Raw genomic sequence first — 27,861 nt, 5'->3', positions numbered from 1 at the left:
GTCTCAGAGCCCATCTCTGTCATGCACGGAGTAAATGGGTCTATTCCCCATGAGTTATCTGCTAGCCAGCAGCGCTATCCATCTGCTCATTATCACAATTAACAAAAAACAACTCCAATGAGGCTTCCGACTCCCAGCCTGGGGCCCTAACTACATAACACGGAAATGACTCTTTATTAAGTCTGATCAAAGGCTTATTGTTCGGTAGTTAGAAATCATGGTCTCTCCTCGCAGGCATGTGGCTCGTGAACAACAGTCCGATGAGCGTTTGATTTGGGTCCAACCAAAACCTTCCTTGGCTCCATCTCTTTCTCACTTGCACAGACCTCCATGGGGACAGCCTCGGGGGGCTACAATTCTGCTTTCCTTCTGGGTCTGTTGTCTGCAGCAAGCAGGAGGCAAGGAGGAGGTATCTGTGGGAATAAGGCTAGAAGCCTAGACACGTGCTGGTGAAGGGAGTGGTGTGTGCGTGCACGTGCGTGAGTGTATGCATGTGCATGCGTGTGCGTGCGTGCGTGCGTGTGTGTGTGTGTGTGTGTGTGTGTGTGTGTGTGTGTGTGTAGTCATTCACTCCCTTGTTGAGGCCCTCATAGCAGAGGCCAACAAGAGTGAAAAGGTGGTCTAGCCTTGGAGATAACAGCTCTGACAGAGCATCTAAGGCTGGCTCAGACCAGATGGTCTAGCAATAAAGAGGTTCAGCTGGGCTGTCATGTCATTCTATAAATATTTATTGAGGACCTACTAAGTGCCAGCACTCCGTCAGACATGAAGGTGAGAAGGTGCACTCAAAACCACAGTGCCTGCTCTTTAAGTGATTCCAGGTCAGTGGTGGGAGAGGGGTCTCCCTGGAGAGGTTGGTGGGGGGAGGGGCTCTCCCTGGAGAGGTTGGTGAGGGGAGGGCTTCTCCCTGGAGAGGTCAGAGTCAAGTCCAGGCTGAGGGTGCACCTGGTGAAGAGGACTGTGGGGACAGGATCCACCAGAGCCAGGAACAGAAACTTCTTTGTATTTTGAGACTCTCTGGAGATGTGCTACGCATCTGGAATTACAAATGGCAGGTCCCGCTGTGGCCTCTGAGGCCCATCTTTCTTCTTGTCCTCAGACTCTCATGTACTGGACATTGGCACCCAAGTATAGGAAGTTCTAGGGAAGAAAAAAAATAGCGTCCTCTAAGCTGGGCATTGTGATGCACACCTACAGGTCCAGCCTCCCAGGGACTGAGGCAGGAGGACTACGGATTTGAAGAAAGACCTTATTAAGAGAGAGAGAGAAGAGAGAAGGGGAGGATGGAGGAGGGAAGGAAAGACAGACGGATGGACAAAGAATATGAATCCTTTACTCCAAAAAGATACCAGCGGTGAAGAACACAGGTTCTAGTAGAAGCAAGAGTGGGGTCAGTGCTCATTTCCCAACCTATCTGTCATTTCCCAAGCTGAAGCTTCCTGGCAGGCCCTCATAAATGTCCTTTGCAGCACCTAAGTTTCGTCTCCTTGGCAGAGGACATGAATTCATGAGCTCCTAGGTTTCGCTTTCTTGCTGTTCTTAAGTTTCCACTATCTAGAGGGTGAAGCTCCAAGCCAGCTTGGGACTCCTTTCTCGGTGATCCAACATTCTCTCTGGCAGTCCAAAGGCCATTGTTGACCTCAAGATTCTAATGAACATGATAATATATGATAAACTCTACAATCACTTCCCAGGTGGCAGACGGTGAACTAAAAGCTTCTATACTTGGCCCCTGACTTTCATAAAATCTCTAGGATGTTTGAGCTGTACCCTAGGTACAGAGGAAACACTCCTGGGCCAGTTTTGTGAATGGTCACATAGCCTCAGTCTATTGGATCAGATGGATGTGGGCCACAGGCCACAGCATCCCCAATGGGGTCTATACATCTGACAGCCCTTTATCTCATCGTGAACATGCTGCTTACAGAGGGAACTAGGACTCAGGGTGCAGACAGACCCCCGAACAGGTCATCACAACAGTAGTCAGGAAGAGTGAAAGAGCTGTATTGATGGAATTAAACACTGCTCTCATGTCAGATGGGACTGGACCCAACTATCTGTCCCTGGGCAGAAGAAGCTAGATATGAGAAGAACAAGTCCAAGGAGTGATGATGATGATGATGATGATGATGATGATGATGATGATGATATGTATATATACATACATATATATGTATATATGTAAAACATACAATATATGTATATATAAAACAATATATCAACACTTTAATGTTCATATATAATATATCAATATACTGTATTATGCACACATATACATATATGTATATATAAAATATTTATATAAGAAAAAGAAATTAATCTTGATACTAGAAGGACAGTTGTCAGATATGAGGACATTGAAGAAAACTGTAGTCGCATCCTGGTAGCTGTGTCTCCTGAGGGTCAACCTCTGCAGTTAGGTTGCTCTCTTTAAGTCAGAACCTGAGGCCTCAAGGCCTCCTCCCAGACAGACACACTAATAAAAGGTCTACATCACATACTGACCCCAAAATGATTCTATTATCCTTTGCACTGTGGTTTTTACCTCCCTGCTTTGTGAGGATCTTGGGAAGAAATGCCCTAAAAAGGAGATCTGGTCTGCCATGATTTGGGAGGGAGAAAGGTTATCCTGGGAATTATGCTCCCTGTCTCACATTCGTGAACACATTCAAGTCCACAAAGTAGTAACTGCACACCTTGTGAAAGACTGTTCTAGTCTCCTTGGAGTGTTTATCTAGCCGTTTAAATTATATTTACATGTATGTATGTAAGAATATACACACATATGTATGTATCGTGTATGTATGCACATACACACACACATATACACACACACATACACACACATACACACATACACACATACACATACATATACGCCACACATACACACACCACACACACATATACACACACATACGTACGCATATACATACACATACACACATGCACACACATACACACATACACCACACACACACCACACACACATACACACACCACACATACACACACCACACACACATACACATACACACATACACATACACACACATACACATACACACATACACACACACACATACACACCCACACGAGACCCCTGACCCATCTCGCTCCTGCTAAATAAACTTCTCTTTTAACTGCCTCTGTCTCTTGAATAAATTCAAACGGATCAGAACTGAGAGACCATACAATGGTCTGAGAGCTAATACTGTCTGAAACAGCAAATAAATAAATAGAAATAAAAATTAAGAATATCCCAGGGAAAGAAAAAACAAACCAACCCTAACTCCAGAGTACTGGAGGCGAGTCCAAAGCCCAGCTGTGCTTGTAGGCAGTAATGGCTAGCCTTCAGACAGTTAAAAAAGAGTGTATGAGGTTATAGCACTTCTTTAGAATGGGGTACTCCAAGCTGCATGTGGGGTACAGCTCTTTCACTTAAGAATCAAGAAGCAGACTGAAGAAGTGCTAAAGGGTTTCCTACCATGTGTGAAACCTAGCACAGCATAAAATTAAACAAACAAACCAGACCAGGGAATCTTTAGAACTTACCATGACCTGGTAAGAGCAGGGACATGACCTGTTGGCAAGGCTGGGATTTTCAAAGTGAGCCTTTTAAGGCCCCAGGCTGTGTCAAATACCACCTGCCCAACAGTGCCGACATCTGTGTGTCTGCGTGTGTAATTGGTATGTTTATTATGTCGGGCACCCAGGAAGTGGCTGTAAGATTTATCACACATTATCATGTTTATTAGAATTTTGAGATCAAGTATGGGCATTTGGCCATTAAAGTCTGTGGTGGGTCCCTGTGGAAGAATTGAACCTGGCTCAGTTCCCACCCCTTGAGCTAGTGGAGACTCAAGAACATCAAGAAAGCGAAGCCCAGGAGCTCACGATTCTGTGTCCTTTGTCAAGGGGAGACAATTTAGATGGTACAAAGGACATTTATGAGGCTGAGAGGGAGCTGCAGCCTCTGTGTGTGTGTGTGTGTAGGTGGGGGTATGGGTGTTGGCGTGTGTGAGTTGAGGTACCCACGGAGCCGAGAGGTGTCAGATCCTCTCGAGCCGAAGGTATATTACAGGCAGCTCTGAACCACCCATTATGGGACCCGGAAACAGTCTAAGGTCCTCTAAAGGAGCAACACTTGCATTCAGCCACAAAATCATCTCCTGGCATATTTCAATTCCAGGTACACTCTGTCCTCATGCAGTCTCACGGCTGCAGGACTGAATTGGGACCATCCTCTGAGTAGTAGCTTCCAGACTTGACAGACTGCCCAGCTCCCACCCCTCCCACCTTCAGAGCCCCAACCGGACCCACTGACCTTGTGGATCTGGAAGTCGAGGTCGTGGAGCTTAATACGCCTTGGTAGAGGGAGGGGGAAGCCCTTGGCCAGCTCATCTGTGGGTTGACAACATCATTGAGGAGATGTGTTGATGACTGATAACAATAGACAGATTTTTACCAAAGACTCAGCGCTCTACAGGTGCTTGATGGAGTGAGTGTGTTCCCACTCAGTGATTACCTAAGACTGTGAGGTACATGTTATCACTGTTCCCATTTTACAGATATAGAAACTGAGGTAGAGAGTGGCCAAGTAACTTGTCCTAGTTTCCAAAGCCAGACAACGGCAGATTTGAACCCTAAATGGCCGAGAGGGTGCCTAAGCACTAACTGCACGTGGTCTGATGGAGGAAGAGGCAGGTATGGAGTAACCTAAGAGCATGATGAGGACCAGCGGCTGGCTCTCTGGCCCTACCATCTTCTTCCTGTTGTAGCCTGCTGATCGCATGTCACAAAACTGGGCTTGGGAAAATGTATATTCAAGGTGGTTGCCTTGTCTTACTATGACCTAATCCTGGTGGGAATTTCCAAAAGTCTCTCCTTCCCCATAAGGAGTTTACTGTGCATCAAAGACTCGTCGCAATCCCAAATCCCTGGAAGAACATGAGGTTGCTTTCAACATTCCATCCCGCAGTGGCCATTGAGCCCTGAGGAGTGATGGCCCAGGCTCACTCAGCTCTCAGGAGACCCTGGTTTCCAACTCTGGTGCAAACACTCTCTCCCCAGAAGTGGGATCAACTCCAGACCTGGAAAGGCCTAGAGCCATTCTTACCGTTGACATCAGGGTAGAGGCTGTTGAGAAGGTAGTAGTTGAGGAATGCCTGGAACAGGTTCACCTGGGGGAGGAGAGAAGCGGGGCGGGTGACCACGCAGCCATTTTGTGCCCCAGTAAGCAGTTTACATCAGCCCAGGTGGTAACGGAGTTGACTACAAGTCTTTACTCTTCTAATCCCAGCACTCAGGAGGCAGAGGCAGGTGGATCTCTGAGTTCAAGCCCAGCCTGGTCTACACAGTGAGTTCCAGGACAGCCAAGGCTACACAGTGAGACCTGGTCACCAAACAAAACAAAACCAAACCAAACCAAACCAAACCAAACAAAACAAAACCAACTACTAACCTTAATCTAATGAGAGGTAACTTAAAGATTTTTTTCCCCAGAAAAATTAAATTAGAGGAGATGCTGGGGTTTTCTACCAGTGAAAAGCACCTGTCTATTAATAAACCCATCACGGACTGAATTAGACCTGGGAGATGGGGAGAGGCTGTTGATGGACAGACCTGAGAACCTGGATCCAGCTCTACCTGAAATGCCCACCCTTAGGTTTCTTGTGTGTGTGTGCATGTTTGCATAGATAAATACATGTGTGTAGGTATATGTACACCTGTGTATGTACTTACATGCATGCGTGTGTGTGTGTGTGTGTGTGTGTGTGTGTGTGTGTGTTTGCATTATAAAGGACAGAAGTCAGCCTTAGATGTCATGTCTCAGGAGCCATCCACCTTATTTTCTGAGGCAGGGCCTCTCATTGATACCTGGGACTGACTAGGCTAGGCTTGGCCGACTAGAGGGCTCCAGGGGTCCACCTGATCTTCCCTACCACTGGGATTACCGAGCTTGGCTTTTTACGTGTGTGTTGGGGATTTGAACTCAGGTCCTCATACATGGTAAACACTTTGCCCACTGAGCTATCTCTTAAGCCTCACCTTTTGTTTTTAGGTGTGAGACCCTGTGAACCTCACCTCTTTGCTCAAGACAGTCTGAGGGGGGATTTCTTTTCATTGCAGTTAAAGTAATTCTGCCCAATAGCCCACCTTACATTGGGACATAATTACCCCTCCACCCCGTCTTGCATTCCTGAGAGGTTCTACAGGGGCTCTGAGCAGAGATCTGCTCATCTCTATTCCTATTCCTATTCTAGGCACCATGGCAACTGCTTCAGAAACATCCTCATTAACCGACATCTTAATCATGTCATAACCAAGGACGGTAACTCACATTGAACATGCCGACTTTGGATTCGATCAGTCTCACTTGCGCCCTGTAATAAAGCAGGATCCCAGGGGTGAGCATCCCAGCAGAGAGAGGCTAAGTGGGGTCCCCAGAGTGGAGGAGGGGATCAGAGGGGCAGGAGAAGAAAGATACAGCAGTGTTGGGAAGATGAGTGAGGACTGAGGAAGTGTAACCCAATACATTGAGATCTGAGATTCATAGATTAAGAAAAGGCACTGTTAGCCATTCAGATACTTGAAACTTGTGGGGCAGGACAGCAAAAAGAACTAAGACAACCAGAGTACACACTATATTTCCTTCCCAAGTGGCAAGCCCTCAACATGGAAAGGTGTGTCATATCCCACCCATACACCAGTCACAGAGTCTAGATACAGCGTGGCTGGGAGCCCATGCACAAGCCCTCCCTCCTGCTTGAAGTCCATCCCTGAAGTCCATTACTTCTCTGGATGCAGCATCCCGGTGACCTTGCTGTTGTCAAAAGTTAATGAGACGAATACATTCGTGACCTGGAAGAGGTAGGGGAAAGAAACAGGCTTTAATGATGGTGGTTCTGATGCTGTGGACGAGGGTGCAGAACTGTAGCCTAGAAAATTCACCCACTGGACTGCAGCTTCCCATGGCATTCAGCACTTTGATCGGTAAGTGACTGAACTCGGACAGGATCAGGGTTACTTGAAATCGCTGATGGTCACAGCAGATAAGCTTTGAACCGTGTACCATGAGAAGACCTAATATTTGCAGCCTTACTCAGCTCTCAGGCTACCCCAGGACCCAGCTCGACTCTAGTAATGATGATAATGAATCCTATTTTTATCTAAAAACAATTTGATATCTCAGTAACACTCTGAAAGACTGATACACTCCCTTTGAGGAACTGTCCTTCAGAAGTTTGGCCTTGTTGAGTTTGAAGCCTAAAACAAGACAGAAAATTCTTCATCCAGTGCACAGAGCCTCTGAAATCTGTGTTCATTAGCCGGGGCCATTAAGAAAGAAAAACACTTTTAGTATTTAATTTAGAAGGAATTTAGTTCAGGGGAATGATTATGTGGTTGAAGGGACCTTAAAAAGCCAGATAATCATTTTTCCTCAGTTCCCTAGCACACCCCCCCCCAAAAAAAGCATAGGAGGTTACTCAGGACTTAGCGAAAAGCAGGAGTCCAGCTAGTATCCTGACAATGTTGCCATTGGCTGATAAAGCTGGAGGTCAGAATGTAAGGGAGCTTGGGAGATGTAGTCTTCAAGATCAGTTACATTGTTGCGGCAACAGGACATAAACTCTCCCACAACAGCCCCGACTTAGAGGAAGACAGGCACATTAAATAAAATCTTCAAATAGCTACACAAATACCTGGGCAATAAACATCCCGGAGAGAGTTAATAGAGTGCCACAAACTTAAAAATGCATGCAAAGGGTGGGGCTGGAGACGTGGCTCAGCGGTTAAGAGCACTGACCGCTCTTCCAGAGGTCCTGCGTTCAATTCCCAGCAACCACACGACGGCTCACGACCGTCTGTGACAGGATTCTATGCATGTCTGAGGACCCTGCAGTGTACTCGTATAAATAAAAATAAACGAATATTTTAAAAAGTGCAAATGGTAAGGCAGATCGGCGGCAGTGGTAAGAGGAGTCCAGAAAGCCCTCTCTGGGGTTTCAATGTATTGATTAAGAGCTTGTAGAGAGTGAAAAGAAAAACCTTCATGAAGAGGAACAGCCTTTGCGAAGGCTCTGAGTCTTACCACGCCAAGCCGGAAGACAGATTCGCGGGCGGAGCTGGGCAGGATCACAAAGCCTTCAATCTCCATCTGTGGGGCCAAGGACAGATTCCCAGGACTGACATTCAGAAGTGGGGCAGAGACCACTGTTCCAAGAAGCTCCAAGTTCATGTCGGGGTACTTTCTGGTTATCTGGGGGTAGAATATGAAGATCGATCATGTTAGAAAAAGGAAATAGGGCTAGTAACACAGCCTAACCAGTGCTTCTCAACCTGTGGGTCGCGACCCCCTCGCCAACCCTCTATCTCCAAAAATGTTTCCATTGCAATTCATAACGGCAGCAAACTTACAGTTATGAAATAGCGACAAAAATATTTTACGATTGGGGGTCATCACTATAGCATGAGGAACTGTACTGCAGGGTTGCAGCATTAAGGAGATCCAGAGGCTGGGGAGATGGTGCAGGATAGCGCAGCAGTTAAGGGTAATGGTTATTCTTCCAGAGATCCTGAGTTCAATTCCCAACAACCACATGGTGGCTCACAACTATCTATAATGTGCCTTTTTCTGGCATATAGGTTTAGCATTCATATACATTAAATAAATAAATAAATATTCGAATAAGAACAACAAAAAGGAGATCTGCTGCTCTAGAGGGAAAACATAAAGGGGACACTTTTTGGGGCTGGTTGCATTTCCCACAAAGCAATGTTGCACCCATGCTTTGCTAACAGCAGAGGAATAGCTCCCGTGCAGATACCCCACGCCCACCTTCCCCAGCCAGTAGGGAGGGGGACCCATAGCATCTGTGCTAGTTCTCAGAAACCGGACCTAACCAGATCTCAACACTGCAAGGGGGCTCAGTATTTTATTTAATTATGGTCACTATAGAATTCAGCTTGGGACAAGACTGGGGAGGGTGCAGTTGGTGGAAGACTATACTCCCATGAGCCTTTGGTTCTATAACCACGGGATCCATCTGTTACTGTCAGGGGACTTTGGGAGCTGGAGGAGGTGGGCTCTATGTCTGTGAGAAAGCAGCAGGTGGTCCCTTTGCCGAGTGAGGGCAAGAAGGAGGTAGGGCAGTTGGGAGTCAGGGGGTGACAAGCCTGAATGTGATCAAGGATGCCTCAGAACTAGCTGGGACAACTCTGTGACTCTGAGGAGGCACATGCCCTGGCAGTACAGGACTCGACCATTCAAGTCCTTCTTGAAAATTTAATCTGTTTTGAAATGTATTTATTCTATTGTGTGTCTACGAGTCTTTTTGCTTGCATGTAAGTATGCACCCCACATGCATGCCTGAGGCCCACAGAGGTCAGAAGAGGGCGTGGGATCCCCTGGAATGGAGCAGTGGAGATGTGTGAGCCACCAAGTGGGTGCTGGGAACTGGACCCAGCCTCCTGTTTAGAACAACAGGTGCTCTTTTCCGCAGAGCTATCGCTCTAGCCCAAGCTTTTACATTCTTTCTCATCATTTTAATTCCTCTCTGCACAGCACTCTAGCCTTCCACAAGGCACGGTTAGAAGAGCTGAGGGAGGAAAGGTATCTGGAGGCCCAACTGAGGTAACATACGCAGGGTCTAGTGGTGGCAGAACCAACGCTGGTGTCACCACAGGCTGGAAACAACCCACGTATCCTCTCGGGACTGTACCCGCACAAGGGCAGACTGCCTCATTGTGACCACGAAGGGTGAGGAAGTTCACCTATCTTACAGTACGGAGAGTTTTCCACAGACAGGAAGGAGGGTGGGTGCGGAGTATGCATGCCTGCCCAAAGGAACCAGGAGGAGGGATGCTCATAGCCTGGTGTAGAGACTGTAGAAGAGGAGGCAGGGTGCAGGGTGTGGAGTGTGGGGGAGGGGACTGGAGAGACCGCTCCATGGTTAAGAGCTTATTTGGTTCCTACAGAAGATCTGGGTTCGATTCCTAACTTGTGTGTGGAGCCTCCCAATCTCTGGAATCTGACACTGTTGGGAAACCGGGGAGCCCTTCCATGCAAAGTGGGTGTCAGGGGAAAGCGGGGGCCAGGAGACTTTCCCTCCATCACCTTTTCTATCTTAGGAATTGTGAGATATGAGAATTCCTTTTCCGTTCAGAAAAAAACATCAGCACTGGCTGTACTGGTATATATCTGTAGTTCTAAGCTTCTGGGACACTGAGACAAGAGATTGCAAGTTCAAGACCAGCCTGGTTTACATAGGAGACCCTGTATTAGGAAACTGAGGGCTGAACTGTAACTCAGGAGGAGAGAACTTTTGGAGCATATGGGCACCCTGGGGTCCTACCCCCTGCACCTCAAATGCTGTAAGAGCCCCTTAAAGCAAGCCAAGCATGCCTGGCTTCTGGTAAACCCTCTCTGGATGTTAGGTGATATTAACTAGGGTGACCTTCCCAGCATTTCTTGGGTTTCTTAACACCAAAACTAGGGAAACCCAAGGAAGACTGACCGGGGAAGCTCAGGCCCATGCTGCAAGCTTTGAAGGAGCCCCCAAGTCTGCAGTTTCCAGGACTTCCCTGGAGCCTCCTCACCAGCCTCTGACTCTGGGTCAAGCAGAGAGGGTCCCACAGGTTCTAGAGAGAAACTTTAGGAAACTGGTGGACTCAAGTTGTATCCATGGAGGGCAGAAGGGGCTTTACCAGAGGAGTGAAGGGGCGGAAGGCCTTGGTGTTCAGCCGGATGTTGGAGTCAGGCGGTAACTGCAGCAAGAAGACACGGGGCATTTAGGGAGGTTTTCATTAGAGCTCTGAGGAGAACTGTGGAGATGGACGAGTTAGTCACTTCTCATTGCTGTAAGAAAACACCCAACAAAAGCAACTTGAAGAAAGGTTATTTTAGCTCTCAGTTCAAAAGCACAGTCCATCATGGTGGGGGTTTGAGGCAGCTGCTCATCCTGCATCAACAGTCAGGAAGCAGAGAGTGGCGCTGGTGGTCAGCCCACTCTCTCCATTCAGCCAGGACCTCAGTCTAGAGAATGGTGTCCCCCACAGGTGGCCGGACTTCCACCGCAGTTAACCTAATCTGGGAAATCCCACACAGAGCTTTGTCTCCTTCGTGATTCTAGATCCTGTCAGGTTGACAAGCTGTATGAACCATAACAGTTGGGGAAGGTCAAGAAGGAAGAAGGTCAAGCTTCTTCCTATGGGTCTAGTTGCCTTGGCTACCATGAGGCCTCTGTCTTATAAAGCGAGTGAATCTCCTGGGGATGGGGGTGTAGCTGTGAACCTATGGGCATCTTTCAGAGTTCTCCCATTTGAGACAGGCTTCCAGCTTGTCCATGTGACTTTGGGCTGGGCTTTTTGTCCTTACCTTCAGGGACCCATCGCATGGAGCACCATGTGAAGCAGGTGAGAGACACGAAAGGCCCGTGGTGGAATGGAGTGAATCCACCTCCAGGACGACGTTGCCCACCTGTGCCAGGGGGATCACTCTGTGTCCCCACCACCGTGACATTGTTTACAGACCTCAACTCTTAAGAGGAGCTATTAAAAAAATAACTTTTTGAACCCTAGAAAACCTAAAAGAACCGAGGGCATCATCAGGTGTGGTTTACTGTGAAAGGCACTCTCCTGTCTGCAAATTCCACTGGCAACAGGTACCTCAAGGTATGCGTGAAGAAGACATGTTTCTTTCTTTCATTCTAAATCACTAAATTAGGTACCCTTTTCACTTTGGCTTCAGGGAAGCTCCCAGACAGATCTGTGATTTTAAAAAAAAGTTACAAATCTAGTGTCTTCATAATTGTCTTTACTTTTTCTGTATTTCCTTTCTCCGTCATGTGACTTTGTCTCATCCATTCATTTTTAGTGAATATTTATTACACACACACACACACACACACACACACGGGTGTTTTGTCTGTGTGTCCATTTGGATACCAGAGGAATGCATTTGGGTCCACGAGACTATGGTTATAGATGGTTGTGAGCCACCAGGTGGTTGCTGGGAATTGAACTCAGGACCTCTGGAAGAGCAGCCAGTGTTCTTAACCACTGAGCCATCTTTCCAGCCCCCATTAAATTATTTTTTAATAGACACACAGGAGTTCAGAACAAGAGAAAAATACAAGCCAGACCAGGCCTAGACTGAAAGGTCAGAGATGCACAGACAAAACCTTAGATGGTTATTTGGGAGAAAGAACTTTGAAAAGCCTTGGGTTTTCTGGTGACCCAAGAAACAAGTAGAAATTATACTAATATATTTTTTCTGATCTTGATATTTGCTGAGCTATAACTCACTCTTCTCCTAGTGGAAGCAAAACAGAGTGGATGGGAGGATGAGCCATGCTGCCCTGGGGAGCACGGCGAAGCCCACATTCTCACCATGTCATCTGTGATGGTAAAGTTCAGGTACCCGGCCTGGTGGTAAACCCGGGTGGCTATGTTGAAGGCCTGATCTGAGATGGCAAAGTAGACCATTTGTTTACTGTCCTCAGGTAGGCTCATGGTCGGGGTGGGGGTAGTGACTGGGGAGCGGTGATTCCGATTAAAAATTTCACCCTGGAGAGAGAAATGGGGAGAGTTGAACTGTTTAGTCTATCCCATGGCTAGCCATTCAGCTCAGGGGTTTCCTACCTGGTTGATGAGGGGCACGGACTTGGAAACACTATCCTTAACTGCCCCTCTAATGATGAACTCTTTTGGGAAACTTTGTGTCTCTTTCTGTGTAAGGAAGCACTTGCTTTGTGGAAACAACAGGGTGTGCGTTGGCCAGCCTGTCTGCCCCACTCAGTTCCGATACCCTCCCCCATCAGGGGGGGCAGGGTGCTGGAGGCAGTGTGGGGGAGGGCAAGTGGGAGTTTTAAGGCCGACGGTGATATAGAGACCCTCTGTGTGACCCCTACTGCAGGGAACACTACCTGCCACTCCATAACTCTGGGCCTGGTGAACAAGAGCCACCAAAATGAGGATAGACCTGAAGTTAGGGAGCAGGTGACCCAATGGATACCGGCCTGTGTCCTGTGGCTAACTCCCACCCCTGCATACTCACCTTAAACATCACATCCAGCGTCTGGGCCTTTGCTTGGGGAGCCGCCACCAAACTGTAGTCAATGCCCAGGATAGTGTCGATATCCGCTGTGACTGTGAGAGCAGGAACAGAGTGAGGGGCAGAAGTGGGGCCAGGTGTGGCCCATGTAAAGAAGGGTATGTCTATGGTGCTTCTCTAAAGAGCCTCCACTTGGGGGCTGGAGAGATGGTCAGAGGACCAGAGTTCAATTCCCAGCACCCAGGTCAGGTTGCTCATAACCACCTGTAACCAGTTCCAGGGGATCTGACACCTCTAGCCTTTCAGAGCATCTGAATTCGTGTACACAGGCACACACACACACACACACACACACACACACACACTCACACAAATATACACAATTTAAAATAATAAAAATAAATCTTATAAAAGACCCTCTGCCCACACATCCCAGCTCTCCAACAACGGGACAAGGTAGAATTCTCCACTCCCACGGTGGATAAGCACTGGTGGGGTGTGAGGCTCAGCCTCATGCATAAGCAGTTTCTAGAGTTGGGCAGTCACAGCCAGCCAGAGGGACACACACAAAAGACCTTCAGGCTAAGCAAAAAGACCAGGAAGTCCAGATAGTCCCCCACGGGCCTAGTGGGAAGATCCCTTCTACAGTCCTGGTCGAGTGAATGTTCCATGTACAGTCAGATGTGCCAGCCTCAGCCTCAGTTGAAGGTGTGTTAACAAGTGCCACCCAGGGGCCCAGGATCCTCACTATAGACTACTCAGACTCTTTGTCAAGTGCAAACTTCCTATGTGCACCGGGAACTTGGACTGGAAACATTGCTCCTCTGATGTACTCTTGGGTGTAGGCAAGGAGCAAATGCAGGACACTCCCAGCTGCCTTGTGGTCATTGCAAAAAGAAAAAAATTAGTAAATTTTTGTCTATGGTAGTTTGAGTAGGAAGGGCCGCCATAGGATCATGTATTTGAATGTTTAGTCATAGGGGAGTGGCACTATTTGAAAGGATTAGAAGGATTAGGAGGTGCGGCCCTGTTGGAGGGGGTGTAACCTTGTTGGAGGAGGTGTGGCCTGGTTGGAGGGGGTGTGGCCTTGTTGGAAGAGGTGTGGCCTTGTTGGAGGATGTGTGGCCTGGTTGGAGGAGGTGTGTCACTGGGGGTGGGGTGAGTGGAATTTGAGGTTTAAAAAACCCATGTCACTCCCAGGCTCTCTCTCTCTCTCTCTGTTTACTGATCAGGATGTAGCTCTCAGATGCTCCAGGACCTGCCTGTGAACCACCATACTCCCTGACCCTCCAAAACTGTAAGCAGGCCCCCAATTAAATGCTTTCTTTCTGCAGAGTTGCCTTGATCTTGGTGTCTCTTTGTGGCAGTGGAACAGTGACTGGCACGATGTTCATCAACTGGGGCTAATAAATACCCGAGGACGCCCTCAGTGGAACACTACACAACTGTTAAAATCATGCAGCTGCCTCAGGTGTTCTGGAAACCTTTTGACAGGACACAATCGTGAACAGCCAAGCTTGTGACATCATTCATAGATCTACGCCCTAAGGCTTGCAGCCACAGATCCCAGGATATTCACTGCAGTCCAGCCCAGGACACTCTGTAACAATAACTACCCAATGGGCCTTCAACAGCACCATGGAGGTGGATGGAAGGAAGAGTGTGTGCTGACAGCTTACATCATCAGTAAGGAGAGTGCATGAACACCCTGGGGCAGCAGTGTGGACCAGCCTCCTGCTTTAAAGGTAGACTTGGAAGGTCTCTGGCATCTGGGAGAGTCTCAGAAGACAGCGAGATTCCACTGATGTATAACAGGGCAGAGCTGACACCTGCTGAGGACTGTGACTGAAGGGGACCTTTTTGATCTGGAGGCTGGCTTTGTTTATAGCTTCAGTATTTCTCTCCATCAGTAGTAATAGTGGGATTTGTTTTCGGGACAATCTCATGTAGCCCAGGCTGGCCTATAGTTCACTATGTACTGAAGGCTAACCTTGAGAATTCCTGGTCCTCCTGATTCTACCTCCCTAGTGCTGGGATTATAGGAGTGAGACACCATGCATAGCAATAAAAAGTCACTTGCTGACACTCCTTAACCCGAGGCCCAGGCTGGCTCAGGTGACTGTGTGTGGGACCTGGAACATTCATTCAACCAGGGTTGTGGAGGAGAGTACATACAGCCCAGTCCAGGGCATGCTTGGTGTCTCTCTCTGTCTCTCTGTCTGTCTCTCTCTGTGTGTGTCTCTCTGTCTCTTTCTGTCTCTGTCTGTCTCTGTCTCTCTGTCTCTCTTTCCCTCTCCTTCTCTCTCCCTCTCTCTCTTACTCCCTCTCCTTATCTCTCTCTGTCTCTGTCTCTCTCTCCTCCTCCCCCTCTCTCTTTCCCTCTCTGTCTCTCTCCTCTCTGTCTCTCTCTGTCTCTGTCTCTCTCTGTCTCTCTGTCTCTGTCTCTCTCTCTGTGTCTGTCTCTCTCTCCTTTTCCCTCTCCTTCTCTCTCCCTCTCTTTCTCCCCCTCCCCTTTTCCCCCACCCCTTCTCCCCCTCCCTCCCTTTCTCTCTCTCTCTGTCTCTCTCTCCTTCTCCCTCTCCCTCTCTCTCTCCCTCTCTCTCTGTCTCTCTTTCCCCCTCCCCTTCTCCCCCTCCCTTCCTCTCCCTCCCTCTCTCTCCATATACTGACACAGAAGTCTCACCCAGTCATTCAGATTCAGAGATCCAAATAATGCCTGCACTGCATCTATGGAGAAGTAAGTCTTCACAATTAGGCATGCGCACACATACTTGGGTGCAAGACAACACACAGCCATGAGCTTATATGTTGTTATGCTTTGACGTGCAAAGAAATGATCTGGAACCACCCGCCCAAGGTCAAGGGTACCTCACGGTAGAAAAGCTGGGGAGAAAAAGGGATTTAAATTGCTGCTTCTTACTCTTTTGTCTCTGAATATTTGACAGGGTTCAAATATCGGCTTACGAAAAATGAAGAGAAATAGAGACTCACCCCCCCCAGGGGTGTGTGATGCCCTACCTCCCCCCGGGGGCGCATGGGTGCCCTACCTGGCAGAGTTTGGAGATAAGGCTGCAGATCAGAGGTCACAGACTTCTGGATCATCTCACAAATCTGAGAGGAAAAAGAAGGGAAGGGCTGTGAGTCCGCACCTTTGGAAGCTCATGGTGACATTGGCTCTGTGTTCAACTACCTGCAAGTATCCTTAAGTGCTTAGCATACGCCAGGCACAGACAAAGCACAAAAATCGTATCAACCCCGACATGGTCCGAGGAGACTGTTCAGAGCGAGTCCAAGGCTGGCAGTCTAAGAAAAGAAAAGCACTGGTGGGAGCTGGTTTGTGAACGGCCACCACCACAGGCTTCTTAGGGGAGGAAGTGGCAGGAGCTCTGAGCTGAACAGCTGACCTGTTCTAAGTAGGCAGAGGGGGCCTGCAGTCGTCCCCTGCTGGCTGTCGCTCGGTCATGACAGCTGCTGCAGCTCCTGCGAACTGAGTACTCCTAGGAAATACTCAGTAGTCACGTCTTTGAACCACTTACAGACAATTTATAGCCACCAGTGGAGCCGTGAGCTTCTTAAGAGCGGGAAATATATGTTTCCAAGCTTGTTTGATGTCCTGGCTGCTGTAATAACTTGAGTTATTTATTATATAAGCCAATGAAATATGACTGAGAGAACAACCAAAAGTAAATACTCTGAAAGGCAACATGCTAACTATGTGGCTCCCTCCGGACTACAGAGAAGCCAGGAGGAGGAAAAGGGTCCTAAATATAGAGGTAGGGGTCAGTGGGTGGCTCAAGGGGGTAAAGAAACTTGGGACCAATCCTGACACCCCAAGTTTGATACCTAGGACCCACAGAGTGGAAGGACAGAATGACCCCTGCAAATGAGCCTCTGGCCTTTATAGGACACCATGGCATACGTGTCTCCCTCCCACAATCAATCAATCAATCAATCAATCAATCAATCAATCAATGTGAACACTGGTCATCAGCATGGAACAGACTGCAAGTGACTTCTTCAACCTCAGCCAGTTGAAGAAGTGGGGTTTGCAGCAAGACGATTTCACAGGTGAAAAGGGCAAGTCCTGTGTCCACCAGGAGCCCATCTCCGTAAAGCGCCACATCTGTGCCGACTTACATTTGCTGACATCTCAGTCATACATAAAATCTCTTTGTTTATGTGTGCGCAGGAGTTTTCTTCCAAACAGCATTTCTCTGCTTTCTATTGTGGGTATTGTATGTTGTATGTATGTGTGCACATGCCTGCAGGTACACATCCCCGTGCATGCAGAAGCCAGAGGTCTACTTTAAGGATCTTCTTCTATCTCGCTCCACCTTTGTTTGTTTGTTTTTTGAGCCACAGTCTCTCTCTGAACCTGGAGCTCACACTTCAGCTAGACTGGATGGCCAGCAAGCCCCCCAAGACCTGCCTGTCTGTAACCCCATAGCATTTGGCTACCGATCACCATGCCACTGGCTTTCATGAGGCTGGACATCCAAGCTCAAGCCCTCAGGTGTGTACAGTAAGTTCTTTCTCCGCTGAGCTATCTTTGCACTGCTCTCCTCCATTTTGACCGATTCTTGCTATGCGTACCTCAGGCTGGCCTCAAACTTGAAATCTCCCTGCCTCAATATTCGGGTGCTGGGATTGTAGGTGTGTGCCACCATGCTCAGCCCTAAAGCTCTTTCTGATGTGTGGGTCACCACCGACTGCAGCGTACCCACCTGTGCAGTGAAAGAGCGTGACACAGAAGCTTTGCCCTGGAGCTATGGTCGGTCGGAGGTGGCTTCTCAGAAGAGGATAGACACATCTAACGCAGGCTTCAGGCCAAGCGGTTCTAAAATGCTGTCAGTCAGGGGGTAGGCAGTGGGGAAGGCCATGAGGGCGGGGCAGTCAAGGGTAATAGCTGAGATTCTCTTTGCAGCTGGGAGTGAAGTCATCTGTGAGGTGCCACAGAGCAAAAGGAAGGGGTGATAGTCTGGGAGATGGGGGAATACAGCTGGGACGCTCAGAGAGGCTCTCAGCCCCACCTAGGGTTGTTCCTTCGTTGGAAAGACAATAAACATCCCATCAAACCCCCAAAATCCTGAGACTGAGTGCTCTATTCTTTCAGAGACCTAAATAGTTATGGAGGGGAAACATAGCATCCTTGGTCCCAGATGCTTAACAGCGCCTTCTGGAGGCATGGAAGCATGATGTCTAAGGGGGCTGCAAGGAGGAGAAAGTCCTCTGCATTTAAATCCTCACCAGTACCCACCGCTCTGCGACCTCCGCGTCTCTGTGTTCTGCTTGTTCGAAAGACCAGAGGTCAAGCGCTTCTTTTTTTTTTTTCCTTCGGAGCTGGGGACTGAACCCAGGGCCTTTACCGCTGAGCTAAATCCCCAACCCCCGCCAAGCGCTTCTTACATGTTAACATGTCTTCCAGAGTATGCCTTCCTATCCCCGAAGGTTTGGAAAGTGCAATTCTACCCTAAGCAGGGAAGAAGAGCAAGTCCTGCAGCAGCCACAGATGAGAGCTTACAGGAAGGAGATGTCTGAAAACTCAGAGAGAGAGAGAGAGAGAGAGAGAGAGAGAGAGAGAGAGAGAGAGAGAGCGCAGGGGCCAAGCTAGATCTTCAACGATTCCAAGGCACTCAGCTCTTCAAAGGCTTTTGACCCAAGGGGCCCCACTGCTAGGAAGGTTCCCACCCTGCTCTAACCAGACAGCACACCGGCTAACTTGTAACACTTCTCTGAGTCTCTCCAGTCTCCCTTTCAAAGTTTGAGGTCGAGTCCAGTTTGGTGGTGATGTTTATAAACCCAGGAAGATCTCAAGCTTGAGGCCAACCTGGTCTATATAGTAGGAATCTGTCTCAAAACATCAAAATGATGATGATGATGATGATGATGACAACGATGATGATGATGATGATGATGATGATGACGACAACAACAACAGACCAAGATTATGCAAAAATAAAAATTAAAAACTTAGCTCATTATTCTGGGCCAAAGCACAGCAAAACAATAATTATTCCACTGTATTTTGTGATAATTACTGCAATGCATATCACTATATTATCACTAATTATTACTAGGAGCGGCAGCATGGCAACATGTCATGGGAGGCTGTAAGGTTCACCTAGACCCCAGGATCACGTGTGTGGAAGTAAGTTCTGATGTTCCTGCTTCAACCACTAGAGGGCGGGCAAAGACAGACGTGCGTGTCTCTGTGTGTTTGTATGTCTCTCCGTGTGTGTGTGTGTGTGTGTGTGTGTGTGTGTACGTACAGACTCACTCCTCCTTTGTTTTCTGCTTTCCCACAGAGTCAGATTTGCAGACAGAGCTCCAGCATTCAGCATTTCACAACTGAAGGGTGAAGGTAGGTTTATAGAAACTGAACATTTACATGGAATAAAAAGTCTTTGTTCTGGTCGAAGCTTACAAAACGTGGAGATAGGGGCTGGAGAGATGGCTCAGAGGTTAAGAGGAATGGCTGCTCTTTCCAGGGGTCCTGAGTTCAACTCTCTGCAACCACATGGTGGCCCCCAACCAGCTATAACATGATCAGACACCCTCTTCTGCGTGCGGTATCCATTCAGACAGAGCGCTTGTATGCATAAAACAAATAAATGCTATACAGAACCTGGAGATATATTAGTTTTTACACAGGGAAACGCGACACAATGTCACTGCCCTCTGCAGCCAGGACAGAGGCTCGTGATTTTGCCCAGTTCCCACCAGCCAGGTTCCTGCCAGGTCCTTGGAGGCACCTGGGCAGTGACTCCTCTTTGGACTTGAGGATGAAGTATGGTGCAGACATGGTAGGCAAGGCCAGAAGGGGAGGGATGGGGTCTCTGCCCCTCTACACCCCGTTTCACCTTGGCCAGGCGCCTGGCTGTTTTCTGCCTATCGGGTGGAGCTGGATGGAATCTAGAGCCGTGAATGCTGCCCAGCTCCACCGTATGCTGGCTCTATGGCCTAGCAAGTGTTTCTTCCTCTCTGAGCTGTGATCGAATATGTGTCTATGGACCCTGACAGCCTGTCCAGAGGCCTGTGGGGAGATCCACTGGCCCCCTCTGGCTTCTCTTACCTTACTCTCCAATACTTTCTGGAGCTTGGACTCGATCTGGTTGTGGAAAAGATTCAGCAGCCACCTGTGCAGGGGACACAGCACACAGTCAGCTGTCTGCCACTGGGTACAGGGACAGTGGGGATGGAGAAAGCCAGATGGAGTGAGGCTCAGCAGGGCAACGGCACACACTGCTCCTGCAGATGGACCCAGGTTTGGTTCCCAGCACCCACATCAGGTGGCTCAACAGTGTCCTGGCACCCTGCCACAGTCAGTATGGCTAGTTCCAGTCTTCTGCCAGATCTGCTAAGATGAGGGTTTGGGGGTTGGAACTAGAGGCCTGTTTTCTAGCAAGGGAACTGAGACGGGGAGGCAGAGTGAATTGACCAGGGCCTTGAACTTAAGCCACAAGTCCCTCCAGCACCCAAAGCTTCCTCCCCTGACAAGGACCCCTAAGTCTGTTGACTTGTTAAAATGGCACCTCTGCTCTCCTGCCTTGAGTCTTCACCCATCTGCCCCAGCAGGGTCCTCAAAGGATGGTCTTGTGTCCATGGAGCATGCTTCCTAGTTCTGGACACTTACCAGAGCCCACCAAGAACCATACCCAGGGAGTCCCGGGAGAGACTCACCCCACATTTCCTGATACGTGCAATTCCAAATCACGAATGCGGTTGCTGCATCCAGAGGCGGTGACTGTGGGCCGTCCTGAGGGATCCACGCCCAGGAGGAGGTCCACTGAAATAGTGACACCTTTGACATCCAGGTCAAAGGAGCCGTGAAGTTTCCTGGAGGAGGTCAGAGGCCCAGTTATTCATAGCGGCTAGGATCTGAAACCACTGAGGCATAGAAAAGAAGCCAGATTCTTACTCAGAAGAAGTAGATGCAAGCAATGATTTACAAATTAATCCCAAATTTAAAAAAAGATCGAATCGTACATAAAACAGATGTAATCACAGAGAAAGGAGCAAGCAGAACGCCTTGGGGATTGACAGGGGCACTTCTAGAAAGATCTGGACTCTTCAAAGTCAGGAAGGAAGTGGCTGGTAACACTGCACACTGGAGAACAAAATTTCATAATATACGCAGTGAAAAGAACCATTTCCCAAGACAGTGCAAGCAACTTCTTAATATATGAGCAGATATAGGGGCTCATTCTTTAATCTGCACAATGAATGAATTAATAAGGGAGAAAGAAACAAGAAGGAACCCAAGCCCCGAACTTAATAGGAACGTTTCTAATAGGAAACGTTGTGGGAAATGAACTTAATGCCGATTTCCACCCACAGGGGTTGAGAAGACTTTTAAAGATGGAGCTAAATAGACACCGTAGGCACAGTGGCCCCCAGAGGACCCTGGAGAACTTTCTGGAACAACTCAGCACAGCTATCCAAGTTCTAGAACACACTATCAGGCCCAGACACCAGATTCCCAACTCTTTCTCCCTGATGATGTCTGTGGGATGTAGCCCACTGAAGCATCATGGGTAACAGCAAAACAAAACAAAATGAAAAGCAAAAAAAAAAAAAAAAACAAAAAACAAAAAACAAAAAAAAACAAACCAAAACCCAAAGAAAGACAAGGAGCAGTCTGGGCCAGCCTGGAGAGACTACGGAGGTTAAGCGTGTGTACTGCTCTTGTAGAGGACCCAAGTCCAGGTCCCAGCAGCCACGTCAGAGGACTGCCAAGCGTCTGTAAGTCCAGATCTAGGGTGACGAGTTGCCTGTGACCACCACAGTAATGAATACCTTCCCACCCACTCACTATACGCTCACTACCCCTCCCCATCATTCAAGATAAAATCAACCTAAAAAAAAATAGATAGCTTGAATATGTTTTGGGCATTCATGTCCCAGGCAGCTTTTTTAAGTAACAAGGCAAAATATGGTTTACTTGAGGCAGACTCTATCCAAGGACTAAAATCCAACCTGCAGAGTGATGTGGATGAACTTCAAAGCCTAGGTGACAGAACAGGCATGTGGTGTGGTGGGATCAAGTTCATAGCAGAGGTCCAGGCAGGAGGAGCTGTGCAGGGTGGGGTTTGGGGGACAGAGTGGGGAAGTGGGGAGTAGTTATGACTGTTCTTTGGGGTGGCAGGAATGATTGGGAACTGCATAGAGGCCATAATTCCACAACCCTGTGTCTGTGCTTGAAAGCCACTAATGTACATGTGTCAAGTGATCAGTATTTTCCTCTGAGAGGTTCAAGAAAAAAAATAAAAAGGCTCCGGTTGGTGGTAGAACAAGCCTTCAGTCTCAGCACTCGGGAGGCAGAGGCAGGTGGATCTCCAAGTTTGAGGTCAGTCTGGTCTGCAAAGTGAGTTCCAGGAGAGCCAGGGCTACACAGAGAAACCCCGCCTCAGAAAAACAAAACCAGATAAATAATCGATAAATTTTAAAAAAGGCAATTTTAAAGGATAACAGAACAGGACTTCATATGCTCGTGGCGAAAGATGGTGAGCCGCAGATTGAGACAAAGGCTGGGGGAAGAGGTGTGGTCCAGTGCCCCTGGGAAAATGGAGGGGGCATACCGTTGCCACACACACATGTGCTTTCAACAGACACAGGATGTGGGTTACACAGGCCACTTACAAACGCTTCCTGACCACACTGAAACGACGGGGAAAGAGGCAAAACTAATTTTTGGAGATTAATATTTACTTATGTGCATGTGTGTTTGGGTGCTCGAGGAAGCCAGAAGAGGGCATCGGATCCCCTGGAGCTGGAGTTGCAGTGAGCTGTGAGCTCCCTGACAGGAAACCAGGAGCAGAACTCAGGTCCTCTGCGAGAGCAGCCAGTGCTCTTAAGTGCTGAGCTCTCTCTCCAGCCACCCATGTAAGTGTAGTAATGGATGTGCCATTTCAGTGTGTAAACTTCAGCGGCCCGTGTAAGAATCATTAAGATTTGTGCCTCCTCCATTTTTACTCCAGCTCTGTAAACCTGGCCGTTTCAGCCTTTTGGTGGGGGCTCTGCTCATGCCAGGCACTTTGCAAAGACACACAGGAAACTGCCACGTACACTGCAGGTCTCAGGAGTAGACGTGACCAGATCACCAGGCTGAGACTGGCCAGCTCTTCCGCCCGGGACTGGATTGTGTCCCCAAGTTCACATGTTAAAGCCACGCCCCTATACCTCTTGGTAGTGACTCCGCCTGGAGACAGCCTCTTTGGAGAGATTAGCAGAGGCAAGGAGAGCAGGTCCTCATAGGATGGTGGTTCTCAACTTTCCTAATGCTGTGACCCTTTAATAAGGTTCCTCAGCCATAAAATTATTTTTGTTGCTACTTCTTAATTGTAATTTTGCTATTTTATTATGAATCATGATGTACAGTCTGTGTTTCCCGATGGTCTTAGGTGACCCTTATGAAAGCGCCATTTACTCCCCCAAAGGGGTCGCAACCCACAGGTTGAGAACCACAGGCATAGGAGGTCAAGATGAGAGATCAAGAGAGACCAGAGCTGTCCAGAGCCCTCATGGGAACCTGGCAAGTACAAGCCATGTGCAAGCTGAGGAGAGAGGCCTGCCTCCATGACCTTCACCTTCTGACCTCTACAGCCCTTGACTCACCCATGTGTGTTTCTTCATGGGGCTACCTCATCCAGGGACTGGACTGTTGAAGACCCCCTGAATAGCCCTTGATGCAGGGCAGAGGAAGGAGGGTGAGCAGGCTGAGCTAGGGTGGCTGATGATGTCTCTCACAGTTCAGCATTCCTGCTCCGTGAGCTCCAACTGTCCCTAAGCTTATAGCTCCTGTTCAGGGCCTCTCTCTGAGGGAGAGCGCAGAAGGCCTCTTCCCAAGGGCAGCTCTAGATCATGGGAGGCCTTGGCCTTAGGATCTAGATCTGTGTGTAGGAAACAAACCGGGAACAGGCCATGTGTTCTCGGTTAGTTCACTCAGAACCCTTGGGGAAGCAGGTCTGTCCCCTTCAAAGATGTGGAATCTAGAAGAAAAAGAGACTTGGGACTTGGACTCGCGTCTCCACTGTGGCCTGGGTTACCCCTGTCTGTCCATCACGCGGTCTTTCTGATGACCCAGGAAGAAGGAACAAAGGTCAAAGTCATGGGCCCAAGGGTGGATGGAACTTAACTTACACGAAGGATCTGCGCACTTTCCATTTGCCCCGGACGCTGATCGAAGAGTCAGAGATGGAGAGACTCAGGCCTCGGCCTGGGAGCGGCTTCAGGGACGAGCCACGCAGCTGACAGCTCTGGATCTCCAGGCTGCAGGGAGATAGGAGGGAGGCATCAGGCCCGGCGTAGCTGCCCCAGGAACCACCCTTCCTCCTTCACTGCCTTGTCTGGTACAGCGCCCGGCTCCTTGACTTTCAGAGTTCTTCGTAAGCCTTGGACAACCCTCCTTACGTCCCTGGGGCCCTGCAGCAGGCTGGTGCTGGGCTTGCCCCATTTTCACAACACGGGGAGTAGACTCTGAGAAATGGGTTCGGTGGCTTGCAGGATCACAGAATTGGGCCCCGTGATCCTCGGTGGCCTGTAACAGTATCCTGGGGCCCATACATACACTGTGTCAGATGGCTAATCCTTCCTACAGCCCTGTGCTTTTCATGCCGAGGAAAGGGGCCAGATTTAAGATAACCTGAGATAGCCCTCAGAGGAGATTAGGAGGGGCCAGGGCTGCCCATGGGAAACCATAGGTTCCAGCCTTGAAGACTCAGCTTAGGTGGCTCCCCTCCTCTGAGAAGTCTCCCCGACTGCTCCACAAAAGGCAATATTAGTGTTCAGGACACTTCATTCTAAGTTCTAAGCCTGTCTTTCCCTTCTGGGTCACTCGAAGCTTCCAGATCCTGAATTAGCCCTCTAAGGGAGAGAGCAGCATCAGCACCATCATACAAACAAAGAAAAGGACTCCAGCCACAGGCTCAGGAGGCATTAACACAGCCGTGTGTTGAGCGCAGGGACCCAACTCCTTCCAAAAAAGCCCCTCTGAACCACCCAATGCCTGACCCAAGAGGTTTCCAGGACACTCCCGGGCTTTGTCCCCTCTCCAATCACCTATGAAACTCGTACTGCCCACGGCCCACAGCCTTGATCTTGAAGTCCCCGCTGAAGTCAGGCAGTGTGATCTTGTACAGCTCTCTCTGCAGACTCAACAGCCCCTCCTTGGCCGCTGCAGACAAGGAAAAGTTGGGATCAGCCTGGTCACCAGGCTTCCTGCCCTGTGCTCTAAATTCTTCAGTTGCTCCCACCGTCCCTGGCTACAGAAGCTAGCTTCCTCACTGCCGGTAGTCACAGCACAGGCTGCCGAGCCAAATCGATTGTGCCAGGCAGCACAGAAGTCAGCAGGTATGTGTCGTGCTAGGCTATCAGGGCGTGGGCCCATCTTATAGACAAGGCCAGAGAGGCCTTTACCAACAGCACAACCTGAAAAGTTGTGCTGAGTGCCTGGGGTGTGGCCCTCTTTTTTGTCCTCCCTAGAGCTAGATCTGTGTAGAAAACACACTGGGAGGATTTCAGGGCTAGAATCCTGACTGTGAAAATTTCCTAACCAAGTGGCTTTGAACAAGTCCCCAGGTATACTGGCTGGTTTTGTGTGTCAACTTGACACAAGCTGGAGTTAGCACAGAGAACGGAACCTCCCTTGAGCGAATGCCTCCAGCTGTAAGGCATTTTCTCAATTAATGATCAAGGGAGAGGGCCCAGCCCATGGTGGGTGGTGCCATCCCTGGGCTGGTGGTCCCGGGTTCTATAAGAGAGCAAGCTGAGCAAGCCAGGGGAAGCAAGCCAGTAAGTAACATCCCTCCATGGCCTCTGCATCAGCTCCTGCTTCCTGACCTGCTTGAGTTCCAGTCCTGACTTCCTTTGGTGATGAACAGCAATGTAGAAGTGTAAGCTGAATAAACCCTTTCCTCCCCAACTTGCTTCTTGGTCACGATGTTTGTGCAGGAATTGAAACCCTGACTGTGACACCAGGCATCACTTTCTCTATCCACCAAGAAACAATAACCCCTTCCTCATGGGCATAGTGGAGCCTGGAGCCCGGCCCGTCAAACCAGCGGCCACAGTCACTCGAGGCTCGTGGCTGGCATGGAGCAGGTGTTCAGGAAATGCCCCGAATAACACAGGAGGTTAACGTTACTAAAAGTGTGGAAAGAACCAAACACCCAACTTCAGAGCGTCGGGTGCACACTTGGAATGTGTGCCTAGGGGCAGAAGACAAATGCTCCTGACTCGGGGTTCCCAAACAAATGTAGTTGGTGGCCCCACTCTGTGTTCTGACAGGGCTCTGCCCACGAGTCTGCCCCCAGCCGGGCAGTGCACACAGGTCACTATCGACATTCGTTTTCACCCTTTTCAATGAGACCTCTTCTTTAGGATGTCTCTGGCAGGTTCTCTCTGATGGAACGCCACCCTTTGTCCCTGGCTCGTTCTTACTGGTTCCACTTGGCCTCCCCCTGGAAGCCATCCCTGATTTTCCCTTCTGTTCATAGCCTGTTTCAGATCCCACCATCCTTACTCAACTGAAGGAGCATTAGGACCTCCATTAGTTAAGGCAATGGAGGCTCTACTGAAGTGATCGGTGTGGGCTGTACAAACATCCCAGCTCCCTCATCCCTTGGCCACAACAATTCTGTCACTCTCAGTACCTTGTCAAATACCTTTCCTCAGTCTGTAAAGTTGGATCAAGCCTGGTGGTGCAGAAATGTAACCGAGGCTACTTAGGAGGCCGAGGCAGGAGAATCCTAAGTTCAAGGCCTGCCCGACCTATAGAGTGAGTTCAAAGCTAGCCTGGGTAACTCAGTGAGTTGCCGTCCAAAGTTCGAAAATGAGAAGGCGCAGCTGCGGCCACAGCTCTGTGGTGGAGTAGCTGCTTAGCATGTGCGAGGCCCTGGGTTCAATTCCTGGTACGGCAAGACATGAGAATTTAAAGGAGAAAGGAAGAAACAAAGAATGAAAGCAAAAAAAAAAAAAAAAAAAAGCAGTCGGGGAGTAGCAGAGAAAGGCAGCGCTTAGGAGCGCTCAGCTTGAAGGTGCTGATCAATAAGTTTTAATGTTTCGTGAGTCACATGACTGCCATTCAGACGCGAGGCCGCATCTCAAGCCTTGCTTGGTCTCTCCCAGTCTCTAATTGCCTCCACTTATGATTTGTGGTTTTAGGTCACGTTTTCAAATTCCACTCTTCCAAAAAGGATCGGTCCCAGGCGGTTTATCAAGCTCTCTCGGCTGGGCTGTCTGCCCTCTCTTCCCAGCCTATCTGCCCACTGCTGACTGCTTTTTTCTGTTACCTCCTGCTTCAGCGTTGGAACCAAAACCTTCCTCCCGGTCCCAAAAAGACAAGCTATGAGCTGAGGTCACACATGTGTTGAGTGACCAGTCAGAATCGCAGCTGATGCCACATATCCATATAGCAGGCTCCCTATCAGAGGAGGGACAATGCCCTCCACATCCAGGCTGTGCCTGGTGTTGCACCTCCTAGGCCAGCCTACAGTACGGCTGCTTACCGTACTCCAGGCCCTTGTCGGTGATCCTGACCACCATGGCGGGATTGACACCCTGAGTCCTTGGTATAGACAGGAGCAGTAGCCCCAGCAATGTAGGAAGCAGAGGCCCAGTCGCAGACTTCATCCTGGATGCTCCGTGAGTGAGTGAGGACTGTGACAATGTGGGCTGGCTCTGGTGCCCTTAACTAGCCAAAGCCTAGGGCCAGGGGGCGGTTCTTGAGGGAGGGCGGTCTCCTGGAAGCGGGAAAGAGAGGCCCACAGACTGGAACCTGTTTGCTTGCGACACCACTGGGGTCATTG

General features: G+C 49.1%; 1 protein-coding gene across 4 annotated transcripts; it reads right to left on the bottom strand.

Moving 5' to 3' along the window:
• Positions 1–705: 705 nt before the first annotated feature.
• Positions 706–27,861, bottom strand: Lbp (lipopolysaccharide binding protein). 4 transcript variants are annotated; one of them, NM_017208.2, is made up of 15 exons: positions 27,562–27,706; positions 25,115–25,229; positions 24,197–24,325; positions 20,738–20,893; positions 20,130–20,193; positions 16,105–16,168; positions 13,061–13,152; positions 12,394–12,570; positions 10,711–10,770; positions 8,096–8,263; positions 6,797–6,864; positions 6,344–6,386; positions 5,120–5,183; positions 4,328–4,404; positions 706–1,140 (listed from the first exon to the last, which is right to left on the bottom strand). In NM_017208.2, exons 1-15 carry the CDS (start codon positions 27,683–27,685, stop codon positions 1,096–1,098), a joined length of 1,446 nt encoding a protein of 481 aa, NP_058904.2. In that variant the 5' UTR covers positions 27,686–27,706; the 3' UTR covers positions 706–1,095. The 4 variants fall into 4 exon arrangements, with proteins under 4 accessions (NP_058904.2, XP_038960374.1, XP_038960376.1 ...); XM_039104446.2 differs by lacking the exons at positions 24,197–24,325; positions 25,115–25,229; positions 27,562–27,706 and adding an exon at positions 21,044–21,161 and having other exon boundaries at positions 711–1,140; XM_039104448.2 differs by lacking the exons at positions 20,130–20,193; positions 20,738–20,893; positions 24,197–24,325; positions 25,115–25,229; positions 27,562–27,706 and adding an exon at positions 17,782–18,817 and having other exon boundaries at positions 711–1,140.

This window comes from Rattus norvegicus, chromosome 3, assembly GCF_036323735.1.
Source record: "Rattus norvegicus strain BN/NHsdMcwi chromosome 3, GRCr8, whole genome shotgun sequence".
NCBI classification, from domain to species: Eukaryota; Metazoa; Chordata; class Mammalia; order Rodentia; family Muridae; genus Rattus; species Rattus norvegicus.
The sequence above is the reverse complement of the archived record's forward strand: the minus strand, read 5'-3'. Positions and strand labels throughout refer to the sequence as shown.

Bases quoted from the DNA above. Each gene is read 5' to 3' on its own strand.
- Lbp (NM_017208.2), bottom strand. From the start codon at position 27,685: ATGAAGTCTGCGACTGGGCCTCTGCTTCCTACATTGCTGGGGCTACTG. The intron at 25,230-27,561 runs GTAAGCAGCCGT...CCTTGTCTGCAG, and splicing joins CGACAAGGGCCTGGAGTACG to CGGCCAAGGAGGGGCTGTTG. The intron at 20,194-20,737 runs GTGAGTCTCTCC...TCCCCTGCACAG, and splicing joins CACGTATCAGGAAATGTGGG to GTGGCTGCTGAATCTTTTCC.